General features: G+C 39.9%; 1 protein-coding gene across 1 annotated transcript in view; it reads left to right on the forward strand.

The window, feature by feature from the left end:
• Positions 1 to 14,806, forward strand: part of CNTLN (centlein) — a 319,293-nt gene that overhangs the window by 211,788 nt on the left and 92,699 nt on the right. The window contains exons 14-15 of the mRNA XM_074994934.1: positions 7,120 to 7,211; positions 10,269 to 10,810. Of these exons, the coding sequence (XP_074851035.1) occupies positions 7,120 to 7,211; positions 10,269 to 10,810 (634 nt within the window). The remainder of the gene's footprint in view (positions 1 to 7,119; positions 7,212 to 10,268; positions 10,811 to 14,806) is intronic.

The raw sequence follows: 14,806 nt of genomic DNA on the forward strand, positions 1-14,806 counted from the left end.
TGCATAAAGATGTGCTACGAACTTTGAAAGACTCCTTTACTGGCCCCGCCTAGGGCTCATTCCACCTGGGCGGTGGCGGCATCAACAGCCTTTTTCAAGGGCATCGCGCTAAAAGACGTTTGCAGAGCGGCGACCTGGTCATCCTATGACACCTTCGCCAAGCATTATGCCCTACACCGGGTATTCCAAGAGGATACCCGCCTCTCGACAGCGGTCCTTTCGGGGGCAAGCTGCACATAACCTGATTACCCACCTCCTTTCTTGGGTTACTGCTGGGTAGTCACCTATCGTGGAGCTCCCACGGGGACACTCGAGGAAGAAAGAGAAGTTACTCACTGTAGTAATGATGATTCTTCGAGATGTGTCCCCGTGGGTGCTCCACCACCCGCCCATCCTCCCTGCTTCGGATCTCTGTTTGGTGTTTTTCAGGAGCATCCGAGGCGGTTGGTCAAGGAACTGGCGGGGACCGGATCGCGCATGTGGCTGGTAGCACGCAGGGGAGCGGCGTGCGCCGGCGCATGCGCGGTCCGGCAGAAGCTGCTGGAAAGATCCGATCTGCGGCTCCGGGGCGAGCCCGACACCTATCGTGGAGCACCCACGGGGACACATCTTGAAGAACCATCATTACTATGGTGAGTAACTTCTCTTTACCATGTATGACAGTTGTCACTTTATAACTGAAGACTGTGGATTCTATGGCTTGTGAATGTTCCTGGCTTCAGTTTGTAGGCAAACAGACAAGCTCTAGGTAGTGTTTTCTTCCATGGCCTACTTTCAAGGGTTATTTTCTGTGATCCATTATGTAACAACATAGGGGTAGAATAAACAATTTAGTTTTTGCTTGTTAGAAATAGCCATGCATCAGTAGCCTGTAGATTCTCTTTAATGTGTGTTGCTAATTATTTCTATAATAATCCTTCATTTGTGCAAATAATTTTTCCAACAGTCTTCCAGCAGTATTGTGGATTCTGTGTGTGTAGATTTAATATGCTTATTTATGGCTATAGGTATAATTTTTTTAATATATCTAACTTTGTAATAAACATAATTTGTGCTTTGATCAGTATTTTTGACTATGAAAGATCACATTAGTTTTAGTTAAATACAAGTAAATATTGATATCAATGCTACGGTAGACAATCAAATGAGTGAATGTTCAGGAAAAAATAGTGTAAGTATTTACATTTGATCTTTGTCTGTTACTTAAGAATGCTGGAAATATATGCAGTACCACTGTGCCGAGGGACTGTATTCAGAAATAACATGGGAACTTGCAGATTAATATCAAGGTAAAGGTACATATTCCCAACAGATGCATAGTTCTAACTTTTTCAGCTTTTATTATCTTTTGAATAGTGCTCCATTTATTTCATGAATACAGATGTTTTAATTGGTTATGACATGCTCCAAAGACAAAAGAAGGTTCTAATTCACTCTAACAAACTTATTAGTCGCTGTTTATGTCAAGAGGATAATCTACAGAGAGTATGCTGTTTTCTCCTGCTCCTGCTTGTTTAGAAATCCAAAGTTTTTAACTGACCTGCAGCGTCTGTGTATGGTTTAAAATTATAGCTCCAAAGCAAACCAAACACAAATATATTTTCTCTTAAGAGTAATTCTTCCAGTAAGTGTACAACAAATCCTAAATATTTGCTGGCGTTTTCACAATCAGTCTCCTCAGTTTTCAACATATCTCCACTTTTCCTAAAGAAGTCACTCTAAGAATTGCTATTCTTTATTGTAAATAATAATGAAATCAAGAAAGAATGAAAAATGAAAGCTTTTTTGTTCTGATGTAACTTGTATACAAACATTAAGAATAACCATATGGTGTCAAACCAAAGGTACATACAGACAAATATCCAGTCTTTTGACAGTGGCCAGTGCCAGGTGCCCTAATGGGAATGTATGGTAGTAGTAGGCATCCTTCAGTCTGCATAGACTATGGATCGCTCCCTTTAAAGTTTCAATTGAGGACTTCATTTACAGCATCTATTGTGACTATAAAGACCCACACGAGAGTGACAGTCCTTGCTGCATCTCTTGCAGATGTAGTGGGTGTCTGGCAAGTCCTTATTGTGCTTTCTGTGTGCTCGCTTCTCCTCTGCTAGCTGTCTGATCTTCAACTCGCCCTTCTGAAGGCCCTTGTGTAACCCCTGCCTCCATCTGCTGCGGTCGTCTGCTAGTTCTTCCCAGTTGTCCAGCTCGATGTCTACCTCTCTGAGGTCTCTCTTGCAGACATCTTTGTAACGCAACTGGGGGTGTCCGGGAGGTCTTTTGCCAGAGGCTAGCTCACCATACAGGATGTCTTTTGGAATCCTTCCATCGTTCATCCTGTGGACGTGGCCAAGCCAGCAGAGTCGATGCTGCCTGAGGAGGGTGTGCATGGTTGGGATTCCAGCTTGCTTGAGGACGGCGGTGTTGGTAACTCTGTCCTTCCATGATATTCCAAGGATGCGCCTGAGGCAGCGCAAGTGGGAGACGTTCAGCCTCTTTTCCTGGCGGCCATACAGGGTTGAAGTCTCGCTGCCATAAAGGAGGGTGCTGAGGATGCAGGCTCTGTAGACTTGCATTTTGGTGTGAGTGTACAGCTTGTTGTTATTCCACACTCTCTTGCTGAGTCTGGACAGAGTTGTGGCCGCTTTTCCGATCCTCCTATTTAGCTCAGTGTCCAATGACAGGGTGTCAGTGATGGTGGACCCGAGGTAAACGAACTCGTGGACAACCTCTAATGTATAGTTATCAATGCTGATTGATGGGGATTCAGCAACATCCTGACCGAGTACATTCGTCTTCTTTAGGCTGATGGTAAGCCCAAAGTCCTTGCACGCTTTGGAGAGCCAATCCAGGAGTTTTTGAAGCTGGTCTTCTGTGTGAGACACTACAGCAGCATCGTCTGCGAACAGCATGTCTCTGATGAGGACTTCTCGCACCTTAGACTTAGCTTTCAGCCTTGCAAGGTTAAATAGTTTCCCATCAGATCTTGTGTGCAGCAAGATGCCCTCTGTTGAAGATCCAAAGGCATGCTTCAGGAGGAGTGCGAAGAAGATCCCAAACAATGTCGGAGCAAGCACGCATCCTTGTTTGACGCCGCTCCTGATTCTGAAAGCATCCGATAATGCGCCATCATATTGGATGGTTCCTTTCATGTTTTTGTGGAACGACTGGATCATCTTGAGTAACCGTGGAGGACAGCCTATCTTGTGGAGCAGTTTGAACAGACCATCCCTGCTGACCAAGTCAAAAGCCTTGGTCAAGTCGATGAAGGTTATGTAGAGTGGCTTTCTCTGCTCCCTGCACTTCTCCTGCAGCTGCCTTAGAGAGAAGACCATGTCGACGGTAGACCTCTCTGCGCAGAATCCGCACTGCGATTCGGGGTACACCCTCTCAGCAATCTTCTGGAGTCTGCCAAGGATGACGCGAGCGAACAGTTTACCAGTGACGCTTAGGAGGGAGATTCCACAGTAGTTGTTGCAGTTGCTTCTGTCTCCTTTGTTCTTATACAACGTTACAATGTTAGCGTCACGCATATCCTGTGGAAAATGGGAATGTATAGAACAGGTAATAATCAGCTGATCCATTCCTTGTTGCTCATTCCCAGCTTCTGGCAAAAAGAGATTAAATCATAGAAGAGTAGGACTGGAAGGGACCTCGAGAGGCCATTGAGTCCAGCCCCCTGCCCTCATGGCAGGACCAAGCACTTTCTAGATCATCCCTGAAAGCCATCTATCTAACCTCTTCTTAAATATCTCCAGTGATGGAGATTCTACCACCTCCCTTGGCGATTCGTTCCAGTGTTTGATCACCCTGACAGTTAGGAACTTTTTCCTAATGTCCAACCTGAACCTTCCCTGCTGCAATTTAAGTCCATTGCCTCTTGTTCTATCCTCAGAGGCAAGGAAGAACAAGTTCCCTCCCTCTGCCTTATGACACCCTTTTAGATACCTGAAAACTGCTGTCATGTCCCCCCTCAATCTTCTCTTTTCCAAACTAAACAAGCCCAATTCCTTCAGCCTTTGTTCATAGGTCATGTTCTCTAGACCTTTGATCATTCTCGTTGCTCTCCTCTGGACCCTCTCCAATTTCTCCACATCCTTCCTGAACTGCGGTGCCCAGAACTGCACACAATACTACAGCTGAGGTCTAACCAGCGCAGAGTAGAGCGGGAGAATGACTTCTTGTGTTTTGTTCACGACACACCTGTTAATGCATCCTAGAATCACGCTTGCTTTTTTTGCAACAGCATCACACTGTTGACTCATATTTAGCTTGTGGTCCACTATAACCCCTAGATCCCTTTCTGCTGTACTCATTCCTAGGCAGTTGTTTCCCATTCTGTATGTGTGACACTGATTGTTCCTTCCTAAGTGGAGCACTTTGCATTTGTCCTTATTATACTTCATTCATTAAGGACACCATTTCTACCTATCCTGGCTAATAGCCACTGATGGACCTATCCTCTATGAACTCATGTAGTTACTTTTTCAACCATGTTATAGTCTTGACCTTTACCATGTCCTCTGGCAAAAAGTTCTATAGCTTGACTATGATCATGTGCAGAAATACTTTCTTGTGTTACTTTTAAATCTTCTGCCTATTTATTTCATTTGGTGACTTTTAGTTCTTGTGTTATGAGGAGTAAATAGCACTTCTTCATTTACCTTCTCCACACCAGTCGTGATTTTATAGACCTCTGTCACATTCCCCCATCTCCTTAGTCAATTTTTTGCCTGACTGAAACATCCCAGTGTTATTAATTTCTCTTCATGCGACAGCTGTTGTATACCCCAATCATTTTTGTGGCCTTTTCTGAACCTTTTCCAATTCCAGCATATCTTTTTTGAGATGGGATAACCATGTTTGCACAGAGTATTCAAGACGTAGTGGAACTTAGGATATTTTCTGTCTTCTTATCTCTCTTTTGTTATGTTATCCAACATTCTGTTTGCTTTTTGACTGCCACTGCACATTGAGTGAATGTTTTCAGAGAACTATCATAATGACTCCAAGATCTCTTTCTTGAACAGTAATAGCTAATTTAGACTCCATCACTTAATATATCTATATATACTTGAGATTATGTTTACTAATGTGCATTACTTTGGAAATCAACATTAAATTTCATCTGCCAGGTTGTTGCCCAGTCTTGTGATATTATTTTGTCACTCTTTGCAGTCTGCCTGGGACTTAACTGTCTTGAATAATTTTGTATCATCTTCCGATTTTGCCACCTCATTGTTTTAACTCTTTTTCCAGATCTTTTATGAATATGTTGAATAGAACTGGTCTCAGAATAGACCTCCATGGGACACCACTATTTACTTCTCACCATTCTGAAAATGATCATTTATTCCTACCTGGTGTTTCCTATCTTTTAACCTTTCCTCTTGTCCCATGGCTGCTTACTTTGCTTAAGAGCCTTTGATGTGGGACCTTGTCAAGAGTTTTCTGAAAATCAAAGTCCATTATATCCACTGGATCCCTCTTGTCCACATGCTAGTTGACCCCACTGAAGAATTCTAGTAGATTGGCAATGCGTGATTTACCTTTACAAATACCATGTTGACTCTTCTCCAACTAATTATGTTAATCTGTATGTGTGACAATATTGTTCTTTCCTGTAGTTTCAACCAGTTTGCTAGGTACTGGAGTCAGGCTTGCCAACCCGTAACTACAAGGATCACCTCTGGAGCCCCTTTTAAAAATGGCATCATATTACCCATCTTTCAGTCATTTGGTACAGAAAGGGATTTAAATGATATATTACAGCCTATAAGTTATATCAGTTTGTTCCCAAAAATCTGGGACAGTTCCTCAGATTTGTCACCTAAAAAGAAGGGCTCGTGTATAGGAAAATCCATTGCATCCTCAGCTGTGAAGACGTATGCAAAGAATTAATTTAGTTTTTCTTCAGTGGCCTTACTGTCTTATTGTCCTTTTAACTTAATTTACTTCTTCCACTCATCCTAGTAATGACAGATGTGTCTCCCTCCACCCCTGCCTTTTTCCCGCTCCTTCCTTCCCCACTCCCTACTATATTAACTCTGGATTCTATTGTCTATTCCACTCTGAAAATCTGAAGAAGTGGGTCTTACCCACAAAAGCTCATTACCTAATATATAAATTTGTTAGTCTTTAAGAAGCTACCAGATTGCTTGTTTATTGTCTTTGAGTGCTGTTTTAGCATCTTGATTGTCAAGTGGTCCCACTGGTTGTTCACTAGTCTTACTGCTTCTGATACATTTAAATATTTTTGGCTACTATTTCTTGAACCTTTGGCTAGCTGTTCTTCAAATTCTGTTTTGGCCTTCCTAATATTTTTACACATCATTCACCAGAGTTTGTTTTATTTTCATTACTAGGATTTAACGTCCACTTTCTAAATGTTGTCCTTTTGCCTCTCACTGCATCTTTTACTTTCTTGTTACAGTATTACTAGAATTTTAATTTTGTAGGTGCTTTCTTTAAGAACAGTTTATTTTTAATTTGCCCTTATTTTGACGGAACATTAGCAATTGAAGTGCTGCCACTGGAGTGGTAAATAGAATCAAGTTTGAGCTGACTGGTTGATGGTTTTCTAATTGTTATGAATTCACAATGTTATAACAGACTGATTTGTGGGCTTTATCCGGTAAAACACATGATCTTTCACTTAACAAAAAGGGGGTTTAAGGTTTCTGTTCATCCTAATTCTGTTACTGTTTGCTTTGTTCACCAATCTCTCTGATCTTCCTGGCAAGGGACAAGACCTAGAGAACAAAACTGGTTGTGACTGTGTAGATAAAAAGGCAATGAATTCTGCTTTTAAGGCATATGGGGAATAGACTATAAAAGAATGAAAATGGGAATAAAAGTACAGCATCTTTAACCTGCAGATCCCTTGTAACCTTGAAAGGCTTACTGTGGAAAAAAAATACTGTGATGCCATGAAGATTCATAATTATGAGACACAATAATTTTAAAAGAGGTCACTATTTAGAGAATAACCAAAAGGCTTGGCAAGAAAATACACCAATTTATTTATAATTTGGAAACTAAAGAACTCATTTCCTTAAAATGCTTGAGTGTTCTTTTAATGGGAATATGTGTGTCTCAATATTTTATTTATTTTTTTGACAGAACTACTTTTCAGACTTGGTGAAGATTATGGGGTCAAGAATAGTACTCCAAAGAAGAATGTGAAAGAAATATCAGATCAGACATTAGAGAAGGTAAGATATTGAGCCCAGCAAGTTAAATCTAAATTTTAATATAAAGGATCATATGTTAAAGTCAGAACACATGAACTGAAGCTCTGCATTTTATCTTTAACTTCCTTTCATAATTCAAAAACACTGACTGCCAAAATTATGTAAAAAATCAATGTTAGTGCAGTAGATATTGATGTATCATGTGAGATAAATGCTGTTTATGTCAGAACAAATTAAAAATATGCTTCAAGACAAAATGAGGTGTTCGCAGCTTTTGGGTTCTGCAATCTGTATTATGTTTTGCCAAAGTCTGTTTTACTGCATGCAGTATCAGATGTGAATCCTCACATCTCTTTTGCTAGAGAATCCCGTTTGTATACAATAGTGTTTTAATAATAAATTCACTTCTCATATTTTTTTAAGTTTTAAAACAATATTGTGTACAAAAGGATTCTTAATGTATATAATGTCTCTCCAAAAATGGTACCCCATATATATATATATATATATATATATATATATATTTTTAAGTAGGATTATTGGTTTAATAGATCTATGGTATAGTTAGAAGAATCCAACTTACCATACATCATTTTCCACATTTTATTTGTACAATAAAGAAGTATTATCACAGCTTTTGTACTGATATTTATTTTTTTGCACAAATAGTTTTATATGTTCACTTAAAAGGTCACAGTTGTATTTTATCATATGCTTTTGCTTGTTTGCAAAGAAAATGCGTTTTTCAGGTATTCCTATTTTTTTAGCATGTCATTTGGCCTAATTATATTGGTCTATTTAATTAAACCTTTAAGAACATTCTTAAATTGAATAAACACGAAGAAACGTAAAATGTCAGCACGGCTATTTCTGTTTTTTTATTTATGAATTAACTTTTAGGAAGTACAGTAATTTACAGCAGATGACATGAGTATACATACTTGTAACACTTGCCATATGGTCAGGTAATGAAGGCTGTCATCTCGTTATTACTGAATGACAAACATCATGTTAAAATAATCACATGCGGAACAGGAAATGCTCACATTCATTTATCTTAAGGCAGAGTGAGTAATTGAAATAATTTGAACACTACGCTCTAGGATTTTACTCATTTTATGCTAGGTTATTATCTATATTTCAGAAACTATTATTTGTTTGCCAGAAACTCTATAGTTTTTGTCTCTATGAATATATAGTGTTGTGATGACACCCAAAGATGTAAATCAGAAGATATGTGTTCTTTCCTTTAAACTACACTATACTCTTTCATATCCAACAGCCCCAGGACCAGGAGGTTGCTGAATATTGAATATTCTGCATAATAGAAAAGTATATCTAGCAATGCATAACACTTAAGAAAAACAAGATTAGATATTAAGAAACAAAAAAATGCATGCATAGTACTTTATTTACCAACAATAGTAGTATTGTACCCTGTAAACTTGCACTGTGTTTGCAGTATTTATTTGTATTTACGTTCACTATACTCTACTTACGGAAAACTTAACTAAAATTTACTTATGGTTACAATGCAGGTTATTTGAGAGTTCCAGATGATAGAATGCCAGATATGAAAGCGTGTACAGTTTCACAAGTGACTTTACATACAGCGAACATAAAATTTGTTTTAAAGTTCTAAGAAATAAGCTCAGGTTGAAAGTGTTAAATGTACAATGAGTGAATGAGGAGTACCATACTGGTGTTTAAACCGATACCCACTGGATTTATCACCCAATGAGTTATTTTGTCAGAGACCAATTCTTTGTTTGCTGTAAACTCACCATATATTTGGCTGCAGTGAGGTGCCATGTACTCAATAGATAAGTATAGATATTGAATGTCTGATTTCAAATTCATTGGCTAAGATTTATTAAGATGTTTGAACATTAGTATTAGTTATTTAACATGTACCCAGATTGTTCAGTGTCATTTGAACTAAATTAATCTGTTTCTATTAGATTAAAACAATTACAACTTTCTGCCCTAATATTGCTGGCCAGTACCTCTAATATCTTTTTCATAAATGCTATTCAGTTTAAAAGTTTTAAATTTTAATAATGTTTTGGCATTCCACACTCTTGCTGAATTCTGGCACTGGCCAGCGTATAAATTGGTGTCTAAAATTAGGCGGCTGAATTCTTCTGTAGGTAGCTTATTTTCCATTCAGCAGCTCCTACCCAAAAACAGAGTAAAGAAGCAACTGTGGTAGATCAGTAACTCGAAAACTGACAGTGAGATTTTTTTTTCCAAAATGACATATCAGCACAAGTTGTATGAATTTTCCCAAAGACACTTAGATACTTCGGAAAAATCTTAGCTGAGTAAATGTTCCCTGTTAGGGGCCTTCGGATGTTGTGGTATATACTTTAAACTTTGACTAATGGCCCTGAAACATAGTAAGAATCAGTTATTAGAGCTAACCCTGAGTTTGTTTAGATGTTGTAGTACATGAGCAACCAAACATATGCATAATTTGAACATAGCTGGTTTTCAGGTATGAATGAAAATGCTTTCTCAAACAGCGTTTGGCAGGCTTCTAACAAAGTTTCACTGGGATTGTCTGGATTTTCCTTTGCAGCAAATAGAAAAGTTCCCAGTCTTCATATTCTTTCGTCCTTAAACTTCTATTAAAATTTCTAGCTGATTTTGAAAGGATATATTTAATGCTTTAAATAAGAAAATCAAAGAGTGTAAAATGGTTTGTTCTGTATGTAGCTTTTTTGAAAACTTTGTTCAGGTTGAATTAGTATGTATGACCAAATCAGTAATGATCTCAGAATGCATCAGCAAGGTTTATTAGCATACTTAGAGTTCTGTGTCACTTTGTCTGGAATTTTAACTCCTTTAACCATCTGCCCTTTGCTCAACAGCTGTATTATTGCAGTTGGAATGTATTCATCTACACTGCCTTAGAATTATTTTTGAATTAGCCACTTTAGATTACTTTTGTCCTTGTGCTAAATGTAATTTTATTTTCATAAAATAATTGAGATTTGAAGACATAACAGTTTGCCTTTATGCTATTTAAAAGGTTAAAAACAAAGTATACTGTTTCACTCTAAAATTCCATTTTAGGTGTGTCAGTTGGAAAAGAGATTCAAAGCTCTCGAAAGGGAATCAAAGAGGCTGAAAGAAGTAAACAAACAGTTAACCAAAGACAAAAATGATCTGAAAGCCTCTATAAAATGTCAAAAAGAAGATGCAGACACAAGAGAGAGAGAGTTAGAGAAGCTACTGAGGAAGGTTCAAGAAATAAGGAAAGACAAAGCAGACCTTCAATCAGTTACTGATGAGCTGGAGAGAGAAGTTGCTGCTCTGAAGAAGCAAGTGACAGAAGCTAACAGGTTGAGAAATGAAAATGAAGATCTGCTGTGTCAAGTACAGCAACTGAAAAATTTACTGGACAAAGCCAAAGAAGCAGCTGCCATGGCCACTGAAGGAGCATCCCAGGAGCGATGTAATTGTAAGACAGCAGGCACCAAGGTTAAATTAAAAACAACAAAGAAAAAGAGCTCTCTGGGACGTCACCAAGCTTTTCTCAATCAGTCCATCAAGGTTATGAGCAGCGTATTTGAGAACTTCAGTAAGGATGGCTGGGAGGATATGAGTGAAAGCAGGTACGGCTCTCATTAACTTAGCTCTGTAGAGGGGACACTGTGCATATGTAAAACACTAGAAGATGGAGATTGAATTTCAACTACTGTCGATTTGGTATTCAGAAAAGATACTGTCAGATCTTTTGAAATATCTTGGGAGGTCTTGTTCTGAGCTTATTGACTGAAATTTGCATGCAAAATTAGCCACAACTGCATGAGTATTTGAATAGGTGCCAGGAAACCCAAAAGAAGGCAATGCTTGATTTCTTCCAGTGATGCTATTTTCATGCAGTCATGAGGCTTGAAATTGACAGTTTGGCAGGTTGATTTAATTTGCTGGCCCTTTGCATATTCACCACTGACAGCTAAGGATTCCCAGGCAAGCCTACCAAGTCGGTTTAGTTATCTTGTGACATGCCGACCCGGGAGGAGAAACACTTTTTCCCCTTAATTTAGTTAGATAAATTTTGAATGACCCATTTCAGCTTGCTAGCAGATGTCTACAAGCTGTTTAACATCCTTTAAATTAAGAACCATCTACACTAATTATTTCATGTATGTTTTATGCACAGTCATTGTACTAACTTTAATTGAATGCTGGTGAAAAATCAGTTCTTTAAAAGTAAGTATCACTGCACATATTCTCAGTCTTGAGTCACAAGCCCCCCAGCAAATAGCCCCAGCAAAACTCGTAAATGCTTAGAATTCTTGCCTCTTCTTCCATCTTTCCCCATGCGCACTTAAAGAGGCAGCTGTAAGTCACAAGGGTAAATGAATATGAAATGCTGCAGAGCCTTTCAAGTTGAGTTCTTTCCTTTCCAATAGACATTAGGGAAGCCAGTTTTAATTCCGCCTTGGACAGAAGAGTAGTGTAGAGTAGTACATAAGAGTAGAGACCCTAATTCTTCTCTTGTCTTCCCCTTTCCACTGTTCACTTTTTGTATGACCTAGGGTGGGCTTGTCTACATGAATGTTCGGTTTGTGGCAATTCAGGTCAAGTGTAAATCTACTTCTTACTAGCCTTCCACATGCTAAGTGATCACATTGACCCTGCCATTACATGCCAAAAATTCTGTAGTATGCTTCAATTTACTCTGATTTCAAAGAAGCATAGATCAAAGTGCACAAAGGAACTGTAGCAGCAGAATCCACATGGACACTTTGTGCATGGCAAGTTAGCGCTGGGTATGTCTGCACCCTAGCTGGCCACAACCTTAAATTTTCATGGATACAAACCGGAGCAAATCACTGAACTTCTCCATTCCTCAGTTTACCCATGTATAAAATGGGGGCTAATGATGTGTACCCATATATGCAATCTTAAGAGCAATGGATGGAAATTTCCATATAAGTGCCAAGTATTCTTGTTATTGCTGTTGTCCGTTTTCTTTTCCCCTGATTTTATCATCACAGATATACTTATTTCATGCAAATGATTAAAACTGATGTATTTTGTAATTATTAACAGTATTTCCTTCTTTTTTAATTTGCTAGTTTTTGCCATCTGTCAGCAGTTTCGTGACTATTGTTCACCAAGGCTACATCTAGACTAGAGGGGTTTGTCAGCAGAAGTGTTGTCGGAAAATATCTTGCAACAAAACTTCTGTTGACAGATTGTGTCCAGACCTCAGAGCAGATTTGAAAGAGCAAACTGCTCTGTTTACAGGGAGTGGCTGGACTGCTCACTCACCACTCTACCAGCAAAACGGCCACCTGGAAGCGCAGCAGACGGGGTTATGTGATGTCCTGGAAGCTTTTTCTCTCAACAGAAGGCCTCCTGAAACATCCAGGCCAGTGTTTTGTTGACAGATCTCTGTTGAAAGTGGCATTCTTCCTTGTGGCAAGTGGGGTACAGCTGTCGATAGAAGTGCCGTGTTCTGTTGACTTACTGTGAACAGAATGCCCTTGGGAATCTGGACACTCCGTGGGTTATGTCGACAAAATGGCCGTTTTGCCAACAAATCCCTCTAGTCTAGACATAGCCCAAGAAAAATTAATATAGTTGCTTCAAGAGGTGAACCAAATAACCAGAAGATACACAAAGAGCATTTCCTGGATTGACCTTGGCACCAATAGCCCAGAATGCAGTATCTACAGAAAGAAATGTCATTATTTAGTTACATTTTTTCCATGTCTAAAAATACAGCTATTTATTAGTAAAGGTTGGTTTAAGTTTCGGGGTTCATGTCTTACATTTTCTAGATGACAGTACATTCTTTGCATGCATTCAGCTGCAAAGCACCAACAAAATTAGAAATCCCTCAGTGATAGTTCAGCATCTTCAAAACATTATATTACTTTCTGCTTTTAACAGTCAGTCAGACACATTGATACATCAGGGGAGCTTTCATATATACCGGTTTTATGCCAGTGTAACTCTGCTGAAATCAGTGTCACATTCATGTAACATCTTGTTAACTTTGGTGGGAAAATAGAGCAAAACTGTCTAGTGTCAAAGGATGGTTCAGGCTTCACTTCCTCATCTTTTCGATTTTAGTAATAAAGTCAGGTGATGGCCAAGCAGAAAACTGGTAAGGGATGTGGACCTGTGCTCCAGATCATCCTTTCAGGTACCTGAAACTCTTGGAAATAAATTGGGCCCCCCCCCTCACCTTGTATCAGTGGGACAGGTGCTTGTGAACCTCCTAATTGTGACAGTTTAATCTTCTGAAAAAGGTACTGCAGAAGATCAAGGCCAAGTTGAAATGACAGTGCAAATTTCCTTAGGAACAAGGTGGTGAGCAGCCTGACAAAGACAATGGAAAGTAAGGGCACACTAGGACACAGCACGTTCATTTCAGTGACTGGAACAAACCTGGGTGATCTATATAATATATACTTTTATTAAGAGAAAGTACACTCATCCCTCCTTAAATGAGTACTTTACTTATGAGTATGCACTAACATGAGGGACACATATTTACCTTTGTTCACTACTTGAGAGTGAACTCCCCCCTCTAATACAAGCCTTACCCCGCAGTCTGACCCCCACCCACCATCTGACACAGTCTGACCAACCACCCCCACTAATCCCACAGACGCCACCCGCCACAGCCTGAACATCTGCTGGCCGTGCACACCCAAAGTGCCGCAGCCTGACACCCCCTCCCCCACAAGCCCCTTACACCCAAACCGCCGCAGCCTGACTCTCTGGCACTCCTCCCCACGCCCCCACCAGCTCCACGGCCCCAACCTTGTTGCAGCCTGGCGCTCCTGCTGGCCTGCACACCCAACCTGCTGCAGACTTAACCCCCCGCCACATACCCCACATACCCCACTTGCAGCAGCCTGAACCCCCCACCCCAGCCCGCCCACTCCAAGGACCAACCCACCACAGCCTTAACGCGCCCCTGTCTGCCCCACGGACCCAACGCACCACCAGGTTTTAACCCTCCATCTCGCTCACAGCCCCAAACTGCCTCCAGCCTTTAACCCTCCCCACCGCCCCCAAAACCAAAGTTCACTTACCTTTCAAAAGCAGTTCCACATTCTGCTACTCCTTTGCCCAGTTAGGAGCACTAGGAACCAAACAGAGACTTTGACATGTATTTGAATGGTACCTTAGTGTCCCTCTTACAAGTTTTCACCTACGAGCAGAAAGTTGGGAACCAATTGTGCTTGTCTAGCAAGGGATGAGTGTACCAAGCTTAAAGGAGTCAGTTAACTCTGAAGACCTGCACTTCATGTATTTCACTAAAGTTTAATTCACAAATTTGTGCTAATCAGCACTGCAAATATGTTTCAACTTTTATTTGACATTTAAATGAGCACAATAGTTTGCAAAATGTTTTTCTTCACCAAAAAACGTAGATTGTAACGAGACAGAAACACATCTGTAGCAATGAGGACTGTTTTTTGAGTATCTTAGATGAACAGTGTCAAGGTTGTTGACCTTTGCCAAAAGCTGACCATTTTAGACTCTTGTTTTGCACCAAACCTTCTCTGATGAACAGCATGCATGTGGCTGATCAGTGAGACTTGGACTAAAAGTAAGTAGAGGGAGGTTATTTTATCTTT

Source organism: Carettochelys insculpta, chromosome 5, assembly GCF_033958435.1.
Source record: "Carettochelys insculpta isolate YL-2023 chromosome 5, ASM3395843v1, whole genome shotgun sequence".
Classification (NCBI taxonomy): domain Eukaryota; kingdom Metazoa; phylum Chordata; order Testudines; family Carettochelyidae; genus Carettochelys; species Carettochelys insculpta.